We start from the raw sequence: 27,323 nt of genomic DNA, 5'->3' as shown, positions 1-27,323 counted from the left end.
ATGAGGAATTCAGCCATACGAGTACAAAATCGGAAAATTCCGTGGAATTTTTTGTAACTTTTTTTTTACAGATTTAGATGCGATGCTTCAATAATTTTTATATAAATTTCAAAAAAAAAAATGCCAACAGTTTTTTCGTATTTTAATAATCTTTTAGGAGAATTTTAAGGATCTTTTCAATCACATTTTAGGTCAATTTTCTAAAATTTTACTGCGATATGATTGCTTTTTAGCAATTTTTGACGAGTTTCGGTAATTTTTTTCATTTTTTAATAAGATGATCAGGAATAATGACTAACGTATTTATGCATAATTTTGTCAAAAATTTCGCTGAAGTTTCATTACTTAGGTACCAATTATTTGGCGAATTTTAATATTTTTTTTTGTTTTTTGTTTTTTTTTTTCATGTCTCTTTAATGTTTTGGTCACATTTCAGCAGCCTTCATGATAGTTTTGCACAATTTTATCACCAGGGCTCGGATTTTTCTGCTCTAGCATGTTTTTTATGCATAGAGAAAGGAAAATGTTGAATTATCTCCTCGATTCATAAAATTTTCAGTAAAATGAGTCTAATTTTTCTTATTTTTTAGAGCATTTCTTCGCTCAACATATTTACTTATGAATTTTTAGGGAATTTCCCACGTCTTTGGAGAACTTTTCACGTTTTTTTGGGAATATTTTCACTCCGTTTCAAATTTTTGCACGGCAGGTTTTTGGCTGATTTTTCATTTTTTTTTTAAATTTTCTAAAGAAAGTTTGGGTAAAAACAAGAGCAAAATTATTGAATAATGGGATTATCAATGATTTTAACCTACCCCCCCCCCCCAACACACACACACACACACAAATTTCCAGTACAAAGAAGTTCACGTTTTCAGTTTTTTTTGTTTTTTTTTTATTTTATAATAAAGTTAAACACTTAGTTTTGCATTTTTATGTACGAAATTTTTAGAAGATATTTCTTCACAATTCATTATCGTTAAGAAAATATTTTTACGTATTAGAGTATTTTTTTTGGGGGGGGGGAGGAAATTTTTAAAAGCATATTCAAGGTTTTTTGGAGAAAGAGTATCCGAGCACTGATTATCAAATTTATATGAAACTTTCATTACATTTTGATCCTTCTTAGTGGGTTTTAATTTTTTTTTTTTTTTGTACATACTTTTATTACTTACATATGTATTCTTGAACAGGTTTTTTCAATCAATTTTTTCAAATTTTACTAATATTTTATTACTCTTTAGACAGGTAATTTTAATTTTTTTTTCGTGGGCCTTTTTTTAACGTTTCAACAAATTTCGTGCAATTTTCGCTCAAATTTGCAAAATTTCAACTTTTATTGAATTTTAATACTTTTTTCGTATGATTTTATTATAATATAAATTTAATTTAACGAACGATATTTCATGCAATTTTTTATCGTTTTTGTGATCAGAAGTTTCATTTTATTTTTGACGAATTTTAAATTACTATTCTGTGTTTTTAGTAGTTTTTGGTAATTTTTGGTGCCTTTTATTTTTTTCATGTGTTCTTCCTAATAAATATTATACGAAGTTTATTACGATGTTTCGTGCAATTTTTGATAAACTTTCACAAATTGTACCAAAATTATATCACTTTCAAGACAGTGTAATTTCAAGTTTTTTTTTGTTTTTTTTTTGTATTTTCATAACATCTATTAAATGGTGGTGGGGGAGGGGGGTAACAATTTATTTCAGGAAATTCTGACTCAATTTCGTCAGTTTTTTTGTAAGTTCTAGTATGCCTTCTTGGTGTTTTATTAACATTTCAATGCATTTTGTTTGCGACGTTTCATCAAATTTTTGCTCAATTTTGTCGAATTTTTTCACCGTAGTTATTATACATTTTTTTTGGTGAATTTTGATGTTTTTTTTCGTACTTATTTTTAGGTACTATCTTTATGCTATTTTTGTTCAATTTTATCGAACATTATTGAAATTTTGTTGCTTTTTGGTCATTTTTGGTTCCTACCCAAGTCTTTATTTTTTTTACACTTCTGAAATTTCATTGGATAGGTACTTTATGTTGATTTTTGATGAGTTTCAATGACCTTTTTCGTTTTTTTAAAATTTTCAACCGGATTCATTCGATTTTTTCTCAATTTTGTCAAATTGTTTTGAGATTGCAAGTGTTTTTATAATACATATTTGAACACATTTTATTTAACGATATTTTATGCAATTTATATTCGGTTCAATTTGATCAAATTTTACTGAAATTTCGTCACCTTTTTGTTAATTTTTGCCATCCAATGTTATGATTTTCCAATTTTTATGGAAAAATTGAAGATTTCTAATTTTGTTGTGATTGAAATAGCCTTTGTGATGTATTTAGAGTTGATAATTCATCTAAACATGAATTTTAGCTGTGTAAGTCATCGATGAGGAGTATCAAGAGTTCCCAAAATGGCAAGATTTAATTTTTCAAAAAAAAAAATTGACTAATTTGGTCCAAATTCAGGTTGATTTTGCAGTTTGACTTCTTTGATGATATATTGAGAAAACAAATTTTCGACCAAAACGCGTTTATTACGAATAGTTTTGGGTTCATGGAGCAGCAGTTACCACTCCAAAAATTCTGAAAAAATTACCAATAGTATAAAATAGGTAGGTACACTGAAAAATATAAAAATAATTTTTTTTGCCTTTTTCAGATTTTGGACTCCCCTCAACATTCATTTAAAATTTTCAAAGAGGATTTTGGAGTTGTTTTAGTGATCAATTTTTTTTTGTTTTTTTGTTTTTTTGAATTCAAGGTCATTACCCTCAAGTACCAATGTTCACCTGTACACCAAATTTCTAATCAATCTTTCTATAAAACATTTGGAGATATGTATAGCGTAAAATCCAATAGTACAAAAAACCAAAATCCCAGCCAAGGTCATTGCAGTAGCCTTTTACTTTGAAATTCATTACTTTTTGGTAAATTTTGAGGTTTGGTTTTTTCAAACCTAATTGCAATTTTTGCTCAAATTCATCAAATTTTACTATTCCATTGCCTACTTTTTGACAATTTTTGACGAGTTTAAATTTATTTTATTGCTTTACGTATAACATTTTAATGTTTTTTTTTAATGTTTCGTAGAATTTTTGTTCAAATTCGCCAAATTTGACTGAAATTTCATCTTCCTAGTGCCCCCAAAATTCCAAACTAGAAGTCAAAATTTTGATCCCTTATAATCCGTCTTGGTCACACGTCCGTTCGGAACCGCTCTTCCGGTCCAGTTCTTCCTGCATCGTTATTTCTGGTTCTTTGTTTAAGCGATCCGCCATCGTCACCGTCTGTCTGCCGACGATGTCGTAACTTCTTGGAGAAGTTAGATGTGCCAGTGGAGAGGGCAACCAAACAGCGGGGATAATCTTTTAGTACAAGCTGAAGGCGATTCCGTAATGAGCATGAAAGTAACAGTAAGGTCGTTATCTACTTGACTACTTAATAACGTAGGTAGGTATTATTCCAGACGAAATATTTATTTTTTTTTTTTTTCGAAAAAATTTCTTCGATTTTGTTTTCGCGGCGGTGTTTTATTAGTTTGTCGGCGATTGCATTGTGCGTATGGTTTATTGTTCGGTTCGATTCCGGCCTCGACATTTTTCGTGCTGTGTTTGCTGTTACGTGATTTCGATCGTTGATATTGATTATTTTTTTTTTTGAAAAACTTTTGTTGTGATTTTAGTGTGCAATGATACGAGTTGATTGGATGGAGTTTGGTGGATTTTTTTAAATGTAAGTTTTATTATTTTCTATTTTTTTTTTTCTTAAATGTAGGTAAGTTAATTTAAAACGTCGAAACGAATGCAAGATGTGTTGATAAAGATAGGTAGCTTATTAGACGATCTTTTTCACAATAGAATTTTCTTTTCACTTCGAGTGGAAATCTTTCCAAATAGGTAGAGGGTCAGAAAATGACGTTTTTAAGACAGTAATCTTATTAAATTATACTTGTTCAGTTTACATCTATGAAGAAATTTCATATTATTTGGTAAAATTTTATGCAAATCATTTTCTTACCAAATATATCTACTCATACCTACGGACTCAGTCTTCTGCATTAAATACGTGTTACAAATTATATCATGGTAAAAGTAAAAAAGAATATTGCTCCAATATTTACGCTCATGTTGTAAGTTCCCACCGGCGAAATTCTGTATTAAAATAATTACTACACCAATATGTAGATATCAGGTACCTGGGTTACCCGTTTGTAAAATTAGAACACTGGAATAGATTTGTCTACATACATTGTTTTTCATACAAAAACATAAATACTTTGCAAGCTATATACAAACTTAGGTAATAGGTACTCCACCTACAGATGCTAAAAAAAAATACCTCAGTTACTTATTTTCAATCCTTAGCAACTCCCTTATTATCCAAGCATCCAGTTGACTCGTGCCAATTTGCGAAAAAAAAAACTAATAATGGTCTAGGTGAGCGAGTAAACAAAAATAATACCTACACAGGTAGGTAATTTCTCCAGCTCTTATCAAGTTAACTGAGGTGTAAAAGTTACATCTTTCTCTTATTATTTTTCCTGGTGTTAATTAAACTCGGCTACGCTTACATGGTAACAGTTATAGAGACCTTGTTAGCAATAAACACATTAAGGAATAATAGCAACATAGAAGAAGATGATGATCTGCTTGTTTATTTTTAGAAATGAATAAGGAAACTCTAACGAAGAAATCTTTCCAACTGGTCAACTCTGCTCTGATTGAGCTGAAATTTCATTCACTGAAAAAACAGGTTATCCAGGCTTTAGAAGAGCTTCTGTAGTTCATTTTTGGATTTTTGACGAATTTTTGAAAATTGAGGAAATAGCCTCAAATAGATTGCCACCATTTTTGAGTCTACCTGGAGCCTCCAGCCGAAGTAGACTTTTCTCCAGAAATTTCAAATTACCCGAGGAGGCGTTATAGTCACATTTTCCAGCTAAAAATGTAATCCTACAGGCTGTTGGAGTTGATTAAGTAAGGCTAATCAATCACAAATGAGGGACGATGAGCTGTGAAGTGTATTTTTTACAAGTTAGAGAATCTCAAAATTAAAAAAAAAAAATCCAAAATCGTCAATTTTTGTCACAGATCTCTCAAATTTTCTTCGTCCTCCTCGAATCGAATGCCACCATTTTCGATCGATCTGGAGCCTCCAGCAAGAGTTGACTTTTCTCCAGCGATTCCAAATTGCTCCAGAAAGCGTTGTAATGAACCTCGCCAACCGAAAATGTAGGTAATCCTGTCATAAGTTCGAGATTCGGAATCAATCTGGTCAGTTACATCATGAATTTGAGGCAGCGAGTTGAAAAGTATGTTTTTTTACAAGTTTGAAAATCTCAAATTTTAAAAAAATCCCAAATTAGTAACTTTTTGCAACAAATTGGTCAAAAAATTTTCCATCACTTCTAATCTCAAAAATCGACTCTAGAATCGATTTCTACCATTTTTTGGTCGACCAGGAGATTCCAGTAATCAACTTCGACTGCTGAAAATTAAAATCATGTCATAAGTTTGACATTCGAAATCGATCAGGGCAGACGAAGACAGTACAAATCCGAGGTGACAAGTTGACAAGTGTGAGTAATTTTTTTTTTCAAGTTAAAAAATCTCAAATTTCAAAAAAAAATCAAAAATTGTCAATTTTGCTTCAAATTTTTCAAAACTTCTGCCATCAAACATTGACTTTCAAAAATCGATTGCCCCCATTTTTGAACTAATTTAGAGCCTCCTATAACGTTTCTTCAGAAATTTCAAACCGTTCCACAAGGCATTGAAATCAACTTCGGTTGCTGGAAATTTAATCTTGTGATAAGTTCGAGATTTTAAATCTATTAGAACAGGTGAATTACAAAATCGTTGCCAGAGTGCCAGAGAAAAGTCAACTTTTGCTGGAAGCTCCAGATCTGCTCAAAAATATGTGGCAATCGAATCCAAGGCGATCACTTTGGCGAATAATTTGATTTTCAGATTTTTGTATTCGAGTTAGTTGTAAATAATGAATAAAATAGTATTGATTTTTTTCTGTACATCTCTAATTGTCAGTAAAAAATGTTGAATTTTTACAAAATTGCCCAAACAATCCAAATTTATGCCAAACCTGACCAAAAAAAAGTAGGTAAATTTGCTAAAATGGTTTAAAAAAAAGTTTTTGTGGATGCCAAAGCATCCAAAAAACATGAATTTTTCTTCAGTTTTCTGAAAAGTTCTGTTTTTTTTTCAAAGTTGTCTAAAAAGACTAGTTTTAGGTATGCCAAAATTGTCAAAAAAAAAAGTTTTTTTCTAGAAATGGTCAAAAAGTTCCATTTTGCCAAAATTTTCAGCTGTTTGATTTCGTGTCAAAATCGTCAAACATCTCATTTTTGGCAAAATTATTCAAAAAAGGTTTTGTTTTTTGTCAAAATGGTCAAAAAGTCTAGTTTTATGCTAAAATTGTAAAAAAATGTATTTTTTTTTTTTAAATTGTCAAAGGTTCATTTTTGTCAACATTTTTAGGTTTCATTTTCTGTCAAAATCGTCAAACATCTAATTTTTGGCAAAATTTTCCAAAAAAAAAGTTTTTTGTCAACGTTGTCAGAAGGTTGTACATATTTTTGCTAAAATTGTCAGAAATGCCCAATTGCAAGTCTTAAGTATTTTTTCCAACATTTTTCAAAAACCTCATTTTTGCAAACATTTAAAAAAAAAATCTGTTTATTTACCAAAACATCAAGAAAATATCAATTTTTGCTTTACCAGTCTAAAAAATGTGAGTTTTTCCAAAATTGTAAGAAGTTTTGTTTTTTTTTTGGTCAAAATTGCTTCGAAGTCTCTGTTTTTTTCATAATCCCCCCCCTCCCCCAAAAAAAAGGTTTAATGTTCTGCCAAAATTTTCATACAGTCCCATTTTTTAAAATACACGTCAAGTCCAAATTTTTGCGGTCCGGGCGATCATATTTACCTACGAGATGAGTGAACTACAATCTAGCAAGCGACTACGAATGATTCTCAAAAAAAATCTCAGCTGTCTGTAAAATCTTTTTTGTTGAAATTTCAAAATAGAAGCCCGGATTTTTGCCTAAAGTGTCTTCAAGTCCTTTTTTTCTCTGTAGAATTCCATGTAATTTCCCTTTTTATGTCAAAATAAAAGCCCTTTTTTTTCAAAATTGCAAGTAAAGTTATTATGTTTTTTTTATTTCTTCAATCAAACTTAGTGATTTTCAAAACTCCATTCTTCCAAAATGTTGGTTGTTTTTTTTTCTAATAGGTAGAAACATTTTGATTCCAAACAATTCCACTTTTAAAAAAATTTAACCCTCAACCCCCCCTCTCCCTGAAATTGAAACATTTAAAAAAATGTCCTGTCAGAAGTCTCGCTTTTGTCCTGCTTTTAGCATGGTTTCCTATCTGTTGGACATTTTTTGTCAAAAACCCTGGATTGGATCGGTTTGAAAATTCTAAAATGATGACTATATATTTTTCTGGTGAGGGGGAGGGGGTCATCTTCAGCGAATAAACCGTTCAGATTTTTATCTCTGTACCTACCTATTCAATTGCCAGCTTCAAAAATTCAGCAAAATTGAAAAATCAGTTTCAGCACTTTGAACTTTAATTCTGAGCTCTGGCTGACATGCTCTTTCAGTGAGCCAAATTTCAGCTCATTCGAAGTTAATGAGTTGTAAAAATTCAAATACCCAAGTATTCGGTTCCATTGCGAGTTGGGTATGGGTACAAAAATCTGAAAAGTTCGAGGAACATTTAGGCTTTCATGTTGGTATTTGTCTTCGTGAGCTTATTCTTTTAAGTAGCTTGTTTGCAGGGCAAATTACTTAATTACAATTATTAATCCAAGCCTACAGCTTACTGCAACGAAAAAAAAAGTGAGTTTGGTTGATCAATTAATCGTAATGATGTAATTACGTTGAACGTACGCGTTATCATATGGTAACAGAATGACAACTTTTTAGGTGTATATTTACATAACGTCGAAACATTTCGCTACAAGGTCTCCTCGTGACACAATTTCTTCAATGGTATCTGTTGTCGCTGGAATTTTTCATTTTAATTCGACTCGATGGTTAATATTCCGATGAGGTGAAATTCTTTAAATTGAAAATACCGAGCAACGTGAGCACGTGGGCTATGAAGTTCACAGTGTGAACTCTAAAATAATGTAGGTAGCTCTACAGGACCAAATAAAATATATTTTGAAAAATTGAACAACCTTACCACAATCTTCACATCTACGAGTAGAATTTTATCTATCTGAAAATAAATATAACCACTTAAGTAATTAATGCAATTGAAAAATTTCACTTTTACAGGTTATGTTTCAATTATCAGAGGAACGAAACGAAAGAAGATGTTGGAATTTTGATCATTCCATCCGCAGCCTCTGAATCGATAGATTATTTGCTTTTGAAATACGAAGATATGAAGAAAAGATGACCACTTTGATAAAAGGACCAGTTCCGAATAAATTTTCAGATCTGTTTCTTTTTCTAATTATCGCATTTGTCTTAAACGGTGAGTTCTTTTTCTTTTTTCTTTTTTTTTGTTTCTCTTTTCATTACCATACCATTTATGGGTACAAAATGAGTTTTTGCGGTTAGACGAATCCTCGTTGTAATGTAACTACTTATTTCATATTGCAAATTATACTACCCACATTTATCAATCATTAACTGCAATGTTCATTCGTATAAATTATGATGACAAATGAAAGGCTTATTTGCTGTATGTAGTACTTGTGCCCATAAGAACACACTTAATGATTTTTTCAAACAATGCTGCAACATTGCAGGCTGTATTTTGAAATCGTAATAGCTTTTTTGGCGCTTTTAATATTCCATCGAGATAGGTAATGAGATGCTGTTGGTCATAAATGCGCGGTGGCAATTTATGGCCCTAATTTATTTCTTTTTTTACAATGATGTAATCTTAATCGATTTGATGTTTGATTAGATTTTTAAACTTGGAATAAGTAGTTAAAATTCGTAGGTAGGTATGATATTAGGTATCGGTTTTTAGACGTCGTCGTTTTGATTGAAATATACGTCGCGACGTCTTTTGAAACAGGTTCTCTGGACTGTTTTACTTATATTTAAATAATCTGTGGTTATTTTTAGTTTAAAAATTGATATTGAAAATATAATTGGGTGTAATTTTAATATTAAGAATTTCGTGATTGAAAACATCTCTTGAGCAATTAATAAGACTTGAAGGCTGCAGGCTATTTTTTTCATAGATCTTATTATTGCATTTGGGTATGGATTATAGGCAATGACAGATCACGAGAAAGGCAGCTTGTCAATTCCGAGATGTAAAAATGATCTTCAATATGTAAAATTGGATTTTGATTGATAAACTTTTATTCCATATGACTCATTTTTTGAGAAATTTGAAAACAAAATGCATTTATCTACAATGTAGTAAGATCGAAAACTCGAATCTGGAATTTTCTATTTGATAATTGAAATCTACTGTTCCCCTTCAAAGGGTGTCCATTAGTGGTTTGAAAATTTTGTCTTCTGAAACCAACATCATCGAAATAACTATTTTAAAAATCGTGAAAATAGAAGGAGGCTGAGGGGCTCTGGAGAGGACTAGGTGATTGTAGCAGAATATCTGAAGTCATATTCGTGATCGGCGGTATCGAATCATATTAAAACGACACCAATAATGTGATCAAAATAACTTCATTTCGAAAATTGTGAAAATTGAGGAGGGCTTAGGGGCTCTGGAGAGGGGTAGGCAAGTGTAGCAGAACATCTGAGGTCATATTCGTGCTCAGCGGTATCGAATCATATGAAAACGACACCAATGTCATCAAAAAAACTTTATTTCGAAAATCGTGAAAACTGAGGGGGCTGAGGGGCTCTAGAGAGGGGTAGGTGAGTGTAGCAGAAAATCTGAGGTCATATTCGTGCTCAGCGGTATCGAATCATATGGAAACGATACCCTACTCATTGATAGTTATTTTTCTCAAAATTCCCATTTCACCCCCGTGTCTCCAGCCCCCTTCCATTTCAACTTTGTAGGGGAGTGAGCACAAACGAAACCAATTGGTGCACAAACGTGCACAAACGAAGCACAAACGATTGGCACTATTTTCGACCCTCTCCCCCTCATGGTCGGGGCTGGGGACACGCAGCCCCAACCAAGAATAATTACGCTTTTAATTACAAGTATAACAAAACGAACGCAATGGGTCAATTTGATGAGTGCACAATCCTCAGCATCAAAAGCACAAACGATGTGTATGGTTTTCATTCCTCTAAAGCCCTTCCTATGGGCTCCCCCTATTAGCATGTCCCCAGCCCCGACCATTTCAACTTTGTAGGGGAGCGAGCACAAACGAAACCAATTGGTGCACAAACGTGCACAAACGAAGCACAAACGATTGGCACTATTTTCGACCCCCCTCCCCCTCATGGTCGGGGCTGCGTGTCCCCAGCCCCGACCATTTCCACTTTGTAGGGGAGCAAGCACAAACGAAACCAATTAGTGCACAAACGTGCACAAACGAAGCACAAACGATTGACACTAATTTCAACCCCCTCCCCCTCATGGTCGGGGCTGCGTGTCCCCAGCCCCGACCAAAGCTCCCTTCAAATACGCCATGAAGGGGGTGAGCACAAACGAAAGTAATTAGTGCACAAACGTGCACAAACGAAGCACAAACGATTGACACTAATTTCAACCCCCTCCCCCTCATGGTCGGGGCTGCGTGTCCCCAGCCCCGACCAAAGCTCCCTTCAAATACGCCATGAAGGGGGTGAGCACAAACGAAAGTAATTAGTGCGCAAACGTGCACAAACGAAGCACAAACGATTGGCACTATTTTCGACCCCCACCCCCACATGGTCGGGGCTGGCCACACGGAGCCAACTTTTGCCGAAATTCAATCGAGCCCTGTTTTTCTCAAAATTGTCAACAAAGTGTACTTTTTTGACACATTTGGCAGCTACCATATCATGATTTTTCAAGAAGTCCTTTTTTTAAAAAAATAATCACAAATTTCCATTTATCGTCAAAATTATCAAAACTTCCAAAATTGTGAAAAAATCGTGCAGATGATTTTTGAAAAAATTGTCGAAAACAAAGTTCTATCCTTATGCCAAAATTGTCAAAAACTCCTGTTTCTTTTTTGTAAAAGTAGTCAGATACGCTGATTTTTTTAGAAAAATGATCAATTGTCATAAAAATATATTTTTCCTCCATTTTTTTGAAAGTTGTCAAAAAGGTATTTTATTGCAAAAATTGTTTAAAAACATCCATTTTTTGTCAAAATCATAGAAAAAGCCCAGTTTTTCTTCCAAAACTGTTTTCAAAATGTATTGTTTTTTTTTTTTTTTTTAAATTGTCAAATGTACTAGTTTTTGGCAAGAGTTGTCAAAGTAGTCCTGATTTATTGAGGGGAAAAATGTCAAAAATTCCTGTTTTTTTTTTGCAGTTTTTGAAAATTATAAACTCAATATTTTTTTTTTTGCTAAATTCACCAGTCAAGAAATCTGTTTTTTTTTTTTTACCAAAACTGTGTTAAAGCTTGAAGCACCAGATCTTTTTTAGAAAAAAAATTGCCAAAAAAGTCATGCAATGCCAAAAAAGTCTGTTCTCGCCAAATAATCTTCTATCAAAAAAGCCAAATTGTCAAATAAGTACCATTTTATTGCCGAAATTGTGAAAAAACTTCTATCATTTTGTGAAAAACCATTTAAAGAAGTACCCTTTGCTGTCAAAACTTTCAAACGAATTTGTGTTTTTGCAAAAATTGTCAGAAGCTCGGGGTTTCTTGCAAAATTATCAAGCAAGAACGTTTATTGCCAGATTTTGTCAAAGAAAGTGTGGCCATTTTTTAAAAATACTATCCCCGGCCGTTTCTTAGTAAAAATTCCAAAAAAATTATCTTTTGGGCCCAAATCGACAAACAACGTTGGTTTAGTAAAAATTTTCAAAAATTCCTTTTTTCATCTAAATTGACAAAAATTTTCAAAGTTGCTAAAAAGTCTTTTCTTAAAAATTTCCTTTTTTTGTGCGGAGATAATTTTTTCAAAATCCTGGTGTTTTCACAAAAATTTTCGTAAAAGTCTTTTTTTTGGTCAAAATTTATAAAAATCTTGGCTTTTCTTCAAAATCATTGTCGTCGTCGTAGTTGCACTCCTTTACCGGAGATGGCGTATATTTCCATCTATATTAGCCGGTTTCTAGCATATCTGATAGTTTCTTTCAGGGTCTTACAGGCCGGTTGGCTGGTGAGTTTGTTGTTAACAGCTTCCATCGTTTCCTCCCTCTCGTAGCAAGTTTTCCGATTTGATACAAAGTTCTTACATTCCAGGTTGCTACATTGATGTTGTTCTGCCTTGTTTTGACTCTGCATATTCTTCACACCCTATCTAGCTGTCTTGGCGGATGAAGATCAGCCTGACAGGAACTTGGGACCATTGCTAAATTGATGTCCATATAATTCTAGGGAAATGTAATGGTGGTGGTTTCCCATTACCTTCCAGCTTCCACCATGATTTTCTGTTGGGTTTACTCACTTAGCCAAATTTGCCAGTTTTTAGGTGCTGATGGAGTGATGGTATTCACCTTCTCACTCTGAAGCTCTGCACCAGAGCTGTGGGACTGAAATGATTTCAAAACCGGAACCAATTAAATCCTGATTCAAATCCAATCCCAAAACTGAAATTGTTATTTTTCTTAATCCCGAAACTGATAATGTTGAGCCAGAAACAATCCCAGGACCAAAACAAAAATCATTTCAGTTTTGGGATTTCAATTTTTGCCTTTTATTCAGCGATTTTATTTTGATAAATGGTCAATGGTCATTTTACATCATTTATCATCAAGCATTCAGATTATAATAAAAATTTTAGATGAATTAAGCAAAATATGTGACCCCGCCTGACAAAATCAACCATATAATAATGTTCCCACTTGACAATAGATACGCAGATAAAAAAAGCCAGTGAAAAAGCCGGCTCAAATATGACAGTAAATTTGCTATTAAAAAAACGCCAGGAAAAAATCGGCTGCTGTTTAAATACTTAAATGCATTAAATCGCTGAATAAAAACCGGAAATCTACAAAAAATTTCCAGCCCAAGCAGGGATCGAACCCAGGACTCCCACTTGACAATCCCATGCTCTAACCACGCAGCTATCATTGCAAGGTGAATATTTCTTTTTTCAAGCGGTATACATGTACCGCACTTCGTACTTTTATTCAATTTTTTAAAAAGAAGTTGTGAATATACCCATTGCTCAATGCTCATGTGCACTATAATCAGTGAATAAAAAACAGCTGATTTGTGAGAACTGGCAGTTCAGCAAATAAAAAATTCTGCCATTCGCTGGTCAAAAACAAATTTACAAAAATCAACCGGCATTTCAGCTTAACTGGCAAATCTCTTGTCAAGTGGGGTTTAAAATGAATCTTAAGGGTTGAAAGATCAGATTTTTGAAGAAAAAACATTTTTTGAAATTTTGTCAAAACGGTCGATTTTGTCAGGCGGGGTCACATTATGTATTTAAAATGTTAGGGCTATTCCTTACCCCTGTTATCAGTAGGTAGTGATTTTTGATAAAGACTACAAACTTTGGTCGGGGGTTGTGCGAAAACTATTGGACGGACTTTTGTGGAGTTTGGTTTATTTTACTCAGAAAACATTCAAAAGCAAGGGTATGTCAAGACTCGAGATAGTTTTGATTTATGTTATTTTGTGGCCGTCATTGGGAATTGAATGGAGGTACTATTGATGCTCAGATCTCTGTTGGAAAAGCTAAATTAGAAACTATGGCTACATACTCTCGCTTAGGGATGGGAAATGCTCGCGCATGTTGTTTTGCGTGCGCGCATGCGCGCATATGCGCGCATGCGCGCACGCAAAACAACATGCGCGAGCATTTCCCATCCCTATCCATGGAGAAATCTCTGCCCAAAGTTCTGATGGGAGCTGGTTGTGGGACATAAGCACAACTAAATTCATTCACTTGATTACACATACACGCAGTCTTATGAACAAACGATGACGTTAGATAACAAACAAAGCGGCTTCATATTTCGAACATTTTTGCAGAGGTAAAGAATACCCTTAAACTAATTACACCATTGGATTTTTCACGTCAAAACCTCCAATTTTTTAAACCCTTGCAGGGTCCATTAGTCGATTTGGGCTTAAAATTGATTGAAATGGAAATCTCAAAACCAAAACCAATTCGACCCGAAACCGAGACAATTTTTTCAATCCCAAAATGAATCCTGAACCCGAAATGAAAATTTAGAAGAACGAATCCCAAAACGAATCCAATCCCAACATGAAAAAATTTCAATCCTGAAACCGAAATCCAATCCCAAAATTGTTTCGGTCCCACAGCTCTGCCCTGCTCTTCCCTAGGACTGGAACGGGTGAGTTGTTGGTGTTCTGCAGCTCTTATGCATAATATGCATTCTTGTTTGTAATCCATATTTATGTAGAGGCTTGGCCTTCGGCTTGCCACCACCTCCCCTCCCCCCAGTCGTTCAACCACCTGGAGAATTCTGCTTTTGCCATGTTTATCGATTCCAAGTCCATCAAACAGCAACATGTTACCACCCCGCATGACGTGGACGCGCAGAATACCCCGGTGTTGTCTTCACCCTCTCATCTGTCCTCAGGACCATGGCTCCTCTTGATGATCTGAGCTACTACCTAGAGACTACCTCTAGCAACAACAACCTGTACCCTTTCAGGGCTCTTTCAAAGTGAAATGAATTTTAAGTTCAATTTTTTGACAAAATTGTCAAAAAAAAAGGTCGTGGTTTTGCGAAGAAAAAAGTCCAGTGTTTCACAAAAACTGTCATAGAATGACCTTGGTTTCATGTAAATTGTCAAAAAAAAAGGCCTCTGGCTTTTCTGCCAAAATTCTTTAAAACTAGGCACCTATGTCTTTTTTGTCAAAATTGTCAAGAATTTTAGTTTTTGCAGAAATTGTCAAAATGGCTCAATTTTTGTCATAATTTCTGTGAGAGTCCTGTCAACTACAAAAATTGCCAAAAAGTCCTGTTTTTTACCAACATTTTTCCATTTTTTGAATCACATCTTTGTGGGTAGGTACTTTTTAATTTTATTCTCTTTCATGTTTTTTTCTTTTTTTCTTGATCTCTTTGAAAATAGAAAAATTTTGATCAGGAGAAACTTGTCATTTAAATTAATTTAAATCCTTCTACTAAATTTCAGAAAGTTGTCCTGTTTGTGAGATACCTGCACTTTTTGAATCCTATGAATTATGCAAACTTCAGAATCTGTAGACTCTCAAGTAACTTCCCTCAGTTTTTAGGGACAGTTATGTACCCATTCACATCAAGTGATCGTTTCTCGCCACTTTTTGTCAAATTTTTAGTTCAATTTTTTTCCAGTGAAAATCTCTAGATTTGTGCAGGTCTAATTTAAACGCTTTCATAAAATGAGAAGGAGAGGAGTGTCGACTTTTTTTTACTTCGAAAAATCATTTACTTCGCTAGATACTTTAATTAATTAATTTGGTCTTATGATAGATCTACAGCAAGTACATTAGACTAGCATTTTCTCACCTGAATTACTCCAATGCTCGAACTAAGTACCGAAAAATACACCTATCTGAATGATATCTCGAGTACCTAGCTAATAAGTGCGTAATTGACGTAGGTAAATATTAAAATAATTTAATTTCATGCGGAAAGACTTGAACATGGTCGAAAGATACCCACTCGTAGGTAAACCTATATAAATGAACAGTATTCTCAGTTTATACGAATTAACACGCTATTCAAAAAGTACCGAGGCGATGAGCGAAGAAATCGCACACGTGAAAAAAAATGACCATTCGGTGACACGAGCATAAATTTAATATTTGAGTGGATTAGAGGCGACGACTTATCCTCGGGGATACTTTCTAATTATGCACGATTTTCTCATCCATACACACGACTGAATTACACACCAAACTCCAAAGTTCTTAACTCTTCGACCTTATATAAAGCCTACAATGCATTTTAATAAAAAGAATGCTGAAGAAGAAGATGTGCAGCCAAAGACGATGAAGGAGCTACAGCCACGTATCCGAATAAATTGTAACGGTGTTCCTGACCTACGTCAAACAAATGAAGATTAGTCGTGGTTAAATAAAAACGAAACGAGAGATACGAGAAAATGAAGCGTGTAATATTTATCTTAATTTAGTCTACTGGGTATTACACAATGTACGGATTTCGAGTTGTATTTTCCGTAAACAGCAGTCCGGTCCGGGCGTTTGTGATGATAACATCGATCATATTTACCTACGAGATGAGTGAACTTCAGTCTAGCCAGCGACCACGAATGATTATGCTGCTCATAAAACTCAATGATGGAATATAAGAGTACCTAGGTACTTTCACTTGCGTGATTAAATAGAATTTTAAATCGTTTCGAAGCGATTCTGTAATAAAACTATATGATTAGGACGTACCTACCAACCTACGGTTTGGTGTACTGTTTTGGACGTGAATAATTTTTTTTTTTTTTGGTTACATGCCTGCTATAAAAACCGCACCATAGAGCACAGATAGACGAGGATTCGATTCGGATGTAGGTATGAAATTTTCGTGATGTGTTATAATATTACCTGAAACACGGATAGGGATAACCTTATTGTTTTAGATTAGGTTTTTTTGGAATTATTACATCATGAAATGAGAAATGGATCATGAGATTTTATATTTCGATGAATCAGGTGTCTGCGTCGATAGATGACTAGGTACCTACTTTCAAATTCAAGTACATATGACTACCTGCAATATTGATTAATCGCAAGAATGAGAGGAATATGAATTATGATAAGAAAACCTCGACGTTTATGTATTTATTTTGCAAGTCGATCAGTGTGGTGCGGCGCGGCGCCTCAGACCGTTAAATGATTTGAAGTCGTTTCATTATCACCATAAAATGAAAGTAATTTATCGACTGGAAGTTACACACGCTTATCCGTGAAACAGGAGTAATGCGATTAATGCATAACTATTACGTAATCGAGTTTTGGAATATGATTAATACTTAGAGGTAGATATACTTACTTGTGCTTGAACTCACGATGAACTGACATTAACATCGCGTATCTAAAAATAATGTATTCTAATTAAATAAACTATGCTGTAAAAATATAATTACGTAGATAGATACTTACTTACCTAGATATGGATATCTATAGGTATTGGACAATTCAAGAGGGAATCTCTCGAAGTGTTCGCCTCTGATTTGAACGAAATCACGATTTTTTGAAAGAGGAGGGTCTGAAACCTCCTGAACCAAAATTTCAGCTGCTCTGAATTGATTTTTCAATTTTTGGCGAATTTTTGAAAATTCAGAATTGATTCCTATCGACGATTTAATATCTATATCTACTTTTTCAAAATGGGTATCAATTTACCAGAAAGATTTCCCAGCTGGCATTGAATGAAACTATAACCTACTAGATTGAAAAAGCATGTAAAAAATTCATCACCAGGTAAATTTCAAACGCTCGAGTATATTTTTTGGTTTTTGGTGAATTTTTAAAAATCAAATTTGGGCCAAAAATGTAGAAAAAAAATCAAAATTTTACCAAATTTACCTACCTAGGAATCTGAATTTTGGTACATGAGTACTCAGGTACTCTATTTTCAACTCGTTGAATCATAGTTCAAGAGAATTGACATTTCATGGGGAAAAATGGCGGGAAAGCTGGAAAAATTTCAACTTTGAAACTTCAAGTTCATTTTTTAGGGGTTTCAATCAAAATGTCGAGGTATCAGCCAGATATTCGGATTCGGGTTGACCAACGATACCATTTGAACTTAGAACTTACAATGCTTACAGGATTGTTTGAAAAACTCAATTTCGCTGTTTTCATATCAAGGTCTTAATATTTGAAATAGAACCTTTTCTGTAGGAAACTTTGCGTAGAATTTTTTTTTGTTATACATATTTTTTATTTGGCAATAGGTGAAAATTTAAGAACAAAAATTATGAAAAATAATGTTGATTTTATGGCCTCAAAAATTTACAATAAAATACCACAGGAATTAAAAAATATACCATCAAAGAAATTTTTCAAAAATAAACTTAAAAATTGGTTACAGAGATATGCGTTCTACAGTGTTGAAGAAATGCTGCAGCTAGATGGATAGCAATTCTTCAAGTTTATTTTGTATTGTTGTTCTTTTTTATTTTTTATTTTATTTTTTTTAATTTTTTATTTAAATCCAACTTGTAACATATTTGCAAATTGGCATGTACTTTATTTATTTGTATCTATTAATACCTAAAATTTTGTATGTACTGCCCTGACATTGTAATACAGCGAAAGCTGTCAGCTACAATAAAGAAATTTGAAATTTGATATCGCTCATGGTTTGGAAAATTCATAAATGTAGAAATAAAAAACAAATTTGGAGTGTTGGGGGTACCTGTACCTACACAAAAAGGGTGGTGAAATTCGCTTTTGGGGTATCAACAAATTCCTGTATACCAAAATGCAGCTCCACTTCCCTACTTTTTCACATAAGCCCCTTTTATTCAAGCTATGGATTATCAATTGGAAGCCTCCAGCATATTTTTAAAAATTGAAATTTCCACAAAATCTTAACATTTTACCAAATACTGAAACTGGAAAGCTAAAATTCACCGAATAGCTCAACTTCAACATGCTGAGTCGACTGGAGGTGACTTCAAGCCCTTTTAGAGCCTCTAAAAAAATTGAAAATTCTAGTTTTGCAAAAAAAAAAATCTTGAAATGTGTCCAAATCAACTTTAGCACGTATATTTTTTCGAAATTTTTAAAAATTGGCGTCTGTCCAGTTCCAGCTTAGAACGATGAATTTTTCTCCATCTCCAGCGATTTTAAAATTGAAAACTTGAAGAAAAATTGGCTTAAATGTTGATGAACTCTTTAAACAGGTCGAAGATGAGCCACAACTCGATTTTTAACTGCGTTAATTACCTAATTTTTACGTTTCCTAAAGAAGCTGAAAAATTCTAGAAAAAACGAAAGTTGCATTAGATGCTTCAGAATAGCTCGAAATGGTGAAATTCACATTCGAGGGGCTGATTTCAGAATTAAGAAAATTTCTCTATGAACAGAAAATTTTGAATTTTTTTCTTAAAAATTTGCTGATGAATGAAGTCAGCTTTAATGTAGATAAGCCTTTTAGACAGATCAAAAATAAAGTCATAACTCTATTTTTAGCTGCTCAAATTTATTTCCACGTCTTCTGGAGATGAAGTCGAAAACCATATTATGGTACCTGCTAGAAGCTCCAAATCAGCTCGAAATGGTTAAATTCAAGTGATGGGGGGGGGATATTTTTAGGTTAGGTGCAATCATTCGAGCTAATTTCACAGATTAACAAATTTTCGAATTTTTTTTTTCTTAAAACATATGGCAATCAAAAAACTTGACTCCAAAATGTAAGTAAATCCTATAAACAAGTCCGGAATAAGTCACAGCTCGATTCTTAGCTGCCAAAATTTAATTTTCACGCTTTCTGAGAAAATTTTAAGATTCTGGAGTAGTTAAAAATCGTACTGGAGGCTCCAGAATGGCTCAAAATACCCAGTTGAAATTCGGTTTTAGGGGGTTGAATTTAGGTAGTTACAACTATTCGTATAAATAATATCAGAATTTTTCTTCGAACGAATAATTTTTGATTTTTTCTTAATGAATCTATGGGTCTAAAAACGTTCTGGAGGTGACCACCTGGAAATCGAATCAAATGTGGATAATAAGTCACAATCGATTTTTAGCTACTAAAATTAATTTCCACAATTTCTGGAGAAGATTTAAAATTCTGGAAAAATCGAAAACTGTGCTGGATAGGCTTTAGGATAGCTTGGAAGGGTGAAATGCGGATTCAATGAGTTGGTTTCAACAAGGGGACTTTTGAGCTGGCATCCTTTAAATTGAATGAAACCAAAACTATATCCAAACGAGCATGTCTTGGAACCCCCCCCCCCAACAATCAAAATTTCATGTGCTGAAGTTCATTTTGGAATTTTTGAAAATTTTTGAAAATTTTAAAAACTTAATAAATGCTCAAGTTGCAATTTTTAAAACTTTTTCATGAGGGAGAAATTTTTTGAGCAATGTGACTATAGTTTTGGACCATCCTGTAGTCACCACAGATTTTTCAATTTTCTCCAAATCGTACTTCAAGCCGCTCTAAAAAAGCCAAAAATCAAGTTCGTAGATATTTACTTAATTATCGCGAAATTCCAGGGGCGCCATTTTACAAATAAATTTTTAATCAATTTGTAAATTCCAAAAAATGTGAAAAAAATCAAATTTTCAAATGAAAATACATATGTATTGATTGTTTTCTTGGAGAAAAGATATCGTCCAATGTACCTATCTATCCACAGGATCACTGGACTCTAAAACAATCTAAATGCAACCTTTTTGGAGCCTCCAGCGAGTTTTCAAATTTCCTCAGAAATTTCAAATCGCTCTAGAGGGGCTGAAAATGAACGACCACCCTCTTAATTTGCAAGTTGGTCAGAAGTTTACTTATATTGCAGTAACCACTTAAAACGGTTAAGGGACCATTTTTTGGCCTTTCCAGAGTGATTTGAAATTTCAGTGGAAAATTCGAAAATCGTCAAAGGCTCCAAAATGTTTTAAATGTGGAGTATGGGAGTTGAATTGAAGAAATAGGTATTTGACACTGGTTCACTTTGCTCAGAAAAATTTGATTTCATGAAAAAGATTAAAAATTCGCCGTTGAAGCAGCATTTTAAAATTTTTCTAATTTTCAAAAATTCGTCAAAAATCCAAAAAATAACTTTTGCATATGAAATTTTGGTTACGGAAGTTTTAAGATATGCTCTTTTGATTTAGTTGAGTCTCGTTCAAATCGGAGAGTGGTAGCTCAAAAAATCATTTTTTAAGAGAGAGGTCAAAAAACGCACTTGAGGCGTCTTCCTGGAAATTGGCTGAAATATATGCATACTTAAATCCTTTAGAAGGCCGAGAATAACCCACAATATGATGATTAGCTGCCCAAATAGATTTTCGTATCTTCTGGAAAAATTTGAAGGAATTGAAAATCGACCTGGAGGTTCCAGAATTGCTCAAAATGGTGAAATTTGTTTTGGGGGGATCGATATCAGTTTCAAAACTGCAGGTCATCATTTTTTACGGAAAAATAAAAATAAAGTTCAATTGTGAATTTTCAAAAATTTGTCAAAAATCGAAAAATCAATCTGGGTTGCTGAAATTTTGATTGTAGTGGTTTCAGATCATGTTTTTTCCAAAGATCATAGAACAGATAGAAGGAAACTTGAAGAGATTCTCTTGTTGGGCTTTTGAATTTGCAGTTGATCAACATCTAAAGCTCTCGACCCCCCCCCCCATGAACATATTGGATTAAGAAACAATTTCGGCGCCAGGTTTTGTGATTCTACATCTGTAATCAGGAACAATGATCATTACGATTAAATTCATCTCAAACAGCGAATAGTGTATGTACTTCGTAATACTCACAGCAGCTGATTCGAATGTGAATGTGATTTATTTGATTTATTTACCTTCATGATGAAAGAACTTGAAAAAGAGTTATTTTCGATATCAAACGATCACACATTCATTCCAATTGATAAAAATATTCGCCGGAGTGTTTGCAAATTGATAAATTATTCAACGAAGCCATAAAAATAACTCGAAAATTCCGCAAGGTTCGATTTTGCGACAAATATGCATTTGGCAACACTGCATTCTTTGCAAGATTTCAGATTTGTATGCGGGTGGTGGCATATCGTACCTATTTCAAAACCACACCGAAGCATGTAAAAAAAAAAATTGCCCGAATGCGACAAATAGGTAATACGAGTACTATAACTTGATAGCTTGAGGTGAAAAAATATCTAGATTATAAAAAATGAAACTAGATCAAACGCGATGCAATAACCAAGCCGCAAGTATTTAACGATATTTTTAGCGAAACTCTGGCAAAAAAAAAGATACCTAATCGATAAAACGAAACTATATAAACAATAAAAACTACGAAAACAAACATCGCTGGATAACCTTGACTGGTCCATCTCGTTGACCAAATGGGAGTCAAGGTGCTTGAAAAATCCGAACGGAACTTCTGGAATTACATGGTATTTGAGGACAGGGTTTTGATACTCGTACTTATCTTGTAGTATGTACTTCAATGAATATAAATATATACCTACCTATGTTCCACTTAAATAAGAATTTCGCAAGTAAAACAAGTTGTTAAGTTGTTTGCAGCCGGCCTGGAATAACTTGGAAGAGCTGTAAGGAAAAAATAGGTACTCGTAGTACATAGAGAGACCATGAGCTATTAACTGATAGCGAATCACGATGATTAAACTATTAATTATGTATTTGTATTTCGCATTTATAACAATGATTTTTAAATTAAGCGTTGTATAAATTTATGGAAACGAGTAACTTTCCGGTCAATGTAGCCTATTCGGTATTCATATTCGAGCACCCAGCTCATAAGCTCTGGTCTGAGGAAGCGCACACCGCACGACACGACAACGACGAAAACCAGTTTATTCATTTGTAGATTGATTACATAAGCGTTCATTCATTCGGTCGGTCAGCGCTCGCGAGGAAATGCGTGCCATCGGTCGTAATTAGGTTGTTTGGCGAATTATAACAAAACCTTATATAATTTTTTTTCAAATAAACCATCTTCTCACCAGATCAACGATGAAGACAGTCGCCAGATTTTTCGGCAATAAGTACCTAATGTGTAATAAAAGAATAGCCGTGATGTTTATGGAAATTTACCATGAACAAATTAAATTCTACTTCTTTTATTCTCCTTAGGTATATCGTCTGTTTTGAAGTAATCATTCGTGAGGTTACTTGGTAATTGCTTTTTAACAGCAGTTAGTACCTACTCGTATATGTCTTCCTAGACCTACGTATTGTGAAAAAATAATGTCAAAGAGTATTTTCTAAGGAGATTTCAACTCATTATAACCGACTACGTGTTGATTTTTAATTTCCTATTTCAAAGAATTTGATTAAGTCGAAGTCGTACGTCTTGAATCTGAGATGCCTGCTTTTTATTTTACCTGTGGCTGTAGTGATTCAAATAATCAAAGATGAAGTGATAAGAGCGATTATATCGTCACGTATGTCTTCATTAGTCTTCATTTTTTGGCCGACTGAGAACAGAAGCAATAATTATTGATGGTTTGAAGATATAAATCTACAAGAATGTAGGTACCTACTGCGATTTGTAATGAAAAATCATCTTCATCTACATGTTTGTGATCTGAGAAATGGTGATCTGCAGATCTATGTAGCAAAACTTTTTTTTTCTGATTTTGCATTTCCTGAAAAGGTCCTCTAACCTCTTTGTATGTTGTCAAAATTGACAAGAAAAAAGACTTGTTTTTTGATAAAAATGGTCAAAAAAATGCTGTTTTTTGACTAAATTATTATAAAAAGTCCAATAATTTTTCGTTATCAAACAGTTCATTTTTTGAAACTAAAATAACTCAAAAAAGTGCTATTTTTTGTCAAAATTCTCAGAAAGTCGCATTAATTTTTGTTTGATTGGGGCAATTTTTTTTTTTTCAATTCTCAAATTCATTTTTTTTCATAATTATCAAAAAAACTTGCTTTCTTGTAAAAATGCTAAAACATCCTTTTTTTGGCCTAAATCTCCAACAAAAGAAGCATTGTTGAGGCAAAATTTTCAAAAATTCGTGTTTTTTTACCAGAATAGCCAAAAAGATGTCATTTTTTCAAAATTGTCAGAGAGCTCATTTTTAGTCAAAATTGCCAAAAAGTTCAAATTTTCAGAAAATTTGTCAATTTTTTGAGAAATTACACAATTTTAGAAAAACTTGATGCTTTTTGACAATTGTGGTCAGAGATGGTGTACTTTAACAATTTTGTAAAAAAAATGAGCCTTTTTGATAATTTTGAAAAAATTTGAATTTTTTGACAATTTTGTCAAGAATTTGTGCGTTTTGACTTTTTGGTCAAACAATGACGCTTTTTGATAATTTTGACAGAATTGAAACTTTTTTACTCAAGCCACGTTTTTTTTTCAAAAAGTGTCAAAAATCCCTCTTTTTATTGATATTGGCAAGAAGCCTCGTTTCTTACCAAAATTGTCAAAGAGTCATAATTTTTGCCAAAACGTCCAAAAAGCATTGATTGTTTGCCCCAAAATTGATAATTTCAAGTCCAATTTTTTAAAACAAAAATCTTGAAGAATCAAGTTTCTTGCATGAACTTCAAAAAAAAGTTCAATTTTTTGCTTGAATTGCCAAAACACGTCGTGCTTTTTTACCAAAATGTCAAAAAAAGACCACAAAGTTTTCAGAAAGTGTCTACTTTTCCAAATGTTTCAGAGTCACCATTTTTTTTTTAAATTGTTGAAAAATTTATATTCTTCCCAAATGATTTGATTGAAAAAATTTTATTTAAAGAATGCCCAGCAGCTTAGGCATTTGACGTTTGCTGTTTTTTACACAATTGCGCATAGATTACAACGTCAATGGCAGTACTGGTTTTTGTCAAAATTTTCAAAAAGATTTTGTTTTTTGGTTAAAATTGTCAAAAAGTTTAATATTGGCTAAAGCCGTCAAAAGTTCAACTTTTTGCAAAAATTGTCAGAAAATGTATTGTTTTTTGTCAAAATTGTCAAACAGTTTATTTTTATGCAAAATTGTCAAACAGTTTCAATGTTTGCCAAAATTGTCAAAAGGTCTTGATTTTTGCCAACATTGTCAAAAAGTCTTAATGTTTGCCCCAAAATTGTCAAAAAGTTTTAATTTTTGCAAAAATTGTCAAAAAGTCTTCATTTTTTGCCAAAATTGTCAAAAAGTCTTCATTTTTGACAAAATTGTCAAAAAGTCTTAATTCTTGCAAAAATCATCGAAAAATCTTCAATTTTTTCAAAATTGTCAAAAAGAACTGATTTTTGTAAAAATTGACAAAATGTCTTAATTTCCGTCAAAATTGTCAAAAAGTTTTAATTTTTGTCAAAATTGTCAAAAAGTCATAATTTTTTGCCAAGATTGTCAAAAAGAATTGATTTTTGTAAAAATTGACAAAATGCCTTAATTTCTCTCAAAATTTTCAAAAAGTGTCAATTTTTGCAACAAATGTCAAAAAGTTTTCATTCTTGCCAAAATTGTCAAAAAGTCTTAATGTTTGCCAAAATTGTCAAAAAGTCTTGATTCTCGCAAAAATCGTCAAAAAGTGTTCATTTTTGTCAAAATTGTCAAAAAGTCTTCATTTTTGTCAAAATTGGCAAAAAGTCATAATTTTTTGCCAAGATTGTCAAAAAGTCTTAATTTTATCCAAATTTGTGAAAAAGTTCTAATTTTTGGCACAATTGTCAACTCCACTTTTGCAAAAACTGTTGAAATAAAATCTTAATTTTTTCCCAATGTTGTGTTGAAGTCATAATCACGTTTTCCAAAATTGTCAAAAAGTTTTAATTCTTCTCAAAGTTGAAAATAAAAGTCCTATTTTTTGTCACAATTCTCTCAAAAAGTTCTGTGTTTTTGTCAAAATTGTCAAAAAATCCAACTTTTGCAAAAAAAAAAGAGAGTTCTACTTTTATGAAAATATGTACCTATACTTGATTGTCCAAAAATACTCATTATTTTTTGTCAATGTTGTCAAAGGGTTCCAATTTTTTGTTTTGCCAAAACATTTCAACTTTTGTCAAAATTAAGTCCATAAGGTAGGGTATCTATAATTTTTTTCAAAAATTTTCAAAAACATCAATTTTTCTTTTTGTTTAAAAATTTTTATTTTTGTGAAATTCGTCAGAAAATCCGACTTAATTTACCAAAATTGGTAAAAAAAATACCATTTTTTTACAAACATTATCAAAATGTCAAAAAATTTTAATTTTTGTCAAAATTGTGCAAAATTTTATTTTTTTCAATTTTTTGTAAATTGACAAAACGTCTAATTTTGAACCAAATTTTGTGAAAAACTCTTAATTAGTCTCATATTTTTCAAAATTGCCTAAACAGCCCTGTTTTTTGGCCAAATTTACTCGCGTATGTATTTCAAAAGCCCTGTTTCTGCCTTCACTGCCACAAAAAGCCCTGTCTCCATCGATGTCAAAAAATCATGTTTTTTCCAAAATTGCTGATAAAGTTCCAATTTTTTTTTCAATTCTCCAATCAAGCATTTTAATTTTCTATTTATTTTCTTTTTTCAGAATTTTGCATTCCCCCATCCTCCTGGTTCTCTTTAAAAATATTCATTAAGTGTATTTTGACCCCAAAAAAAATGCTGACTTTAATAAATTTGAGCTTTTCTCTCCTCCAAATTGGAGCATTTGAAAAATTATAATAGCTGCCAAAAGTCCTGCTTTGCTCTGCTCTAGCATGTTGTCCTGTTTGATGGACACCTTGTTTTTTCGACATGAAACAGTGCAGGATCTCAGTGTTCTTACCAAAAAAAAGTCCTACTCATTGGGTCATCGAGTTATTTAAATTTTTTAATAAAAAAATGTGAATTTCCTTGAAAGGTTTGCTCTTGAGAAAACCAGTAACCTATAGGCAATTTATATTTCAACATGTCTCTATGCGTTGATTTTGCTAAAATTTGGATATAATAGCCCAATGCCTCATAAGTAATTAAATTAGTATTATATTCTGAGCCGCAACCCCCCCCCTCCCATTGCTACCAGATTTAACGCTAAATTCACTTTCGTGACATAGATTACACTTAATATGAAAAAAAAATTCTTTAGCAGGTAATTTAAAAAGATTTTCAATTCGACAGTTTCAAAATATTACACCTGATCTTAAACTCTTTTAATTGCTTTATTGAAATCGTACGTAGAATATAAATGTGTTATTTTCCAAATCTTCAGTAGGTACCTCACAAGTAACTTATGTATTACAACTTGACTAAAACATTTAAACAATGTAGGTAAATCAAAAGTACCTATCTAACTGCATATGAGACCTTGAACTCAATACAAATCATGTTCTAAAACATCAAAAATCCTTTAAAATGTATACTTAGATATCAATGTACTTGTACATGTGTAATCATCAAACTTACCTGAAATTACACATTTAATAGGGCTTATACTCACTCTTATAGATGAGTAAAAATAAAAAATCGTGTGCTCCTATCGTGATTTTCTCGACATTCTCCGAGCTTAAAAGCTTTAATCTTTGTGGAAAAAATAATAATACGTATTACCTTCCTATCTAACTTTTACAAAGATGATTCAAATAGGTAAAATACGAGGTTGAAAGGTATTATATAATTTGATAAAATTCGTAATTTCTACGATCTTTATTTATTGTAGTTTTGCCTG

The 27,323-nt window shown here is 32.8% G+C and overlaps 1 protein-coding gene across 1 annotated transcript in view; it reads left to right on the top strand.

Moving 5' to 3' along the window:
- The first annotated feature begins 3,403 nt into the window (after window positions 1-3,403).
- Window positions 3,404-27,323, top strand: part of LOC135849247 (inactive pancreatic lipase-related protein 1-like) — a 39,399-nt gene continuing 15,479 nt past the window's right edge. Inside the window, exons 1-2 of the mRNA XM_065369590.1 lie at window positions 3,404-3,747; window positions 8,318-8,519. Of these exons, the coding sequence (XP_065225662.1) occupies window positions 8,438-8,519 (82 nt within the window). The 5' untranslated portion in view covers window positions 3,404-3,747; window positions 8,318-8,437. The remainder of the gene's footprint in view (window positions 3,748-8,317; window positions 8,520-27,323) is intronic.

Source organism: Planococcus citri, chromosome 1 (genome assembly GCF_950023065.1).
Source record: "Planococcus citri chromosome 1, ihPlaCitr1.1, whole genome shotgun sequence".
NCBI classification, from domain to species: Eukaryota; Metazoa; Arthropoda; class Insecta; order Hemiptera; family Pseudococcidae; genus Planococcus; species Planococcus citri.
This window is presented reverse-complemented; position numbering and strand designations above follow the sequence as displayed.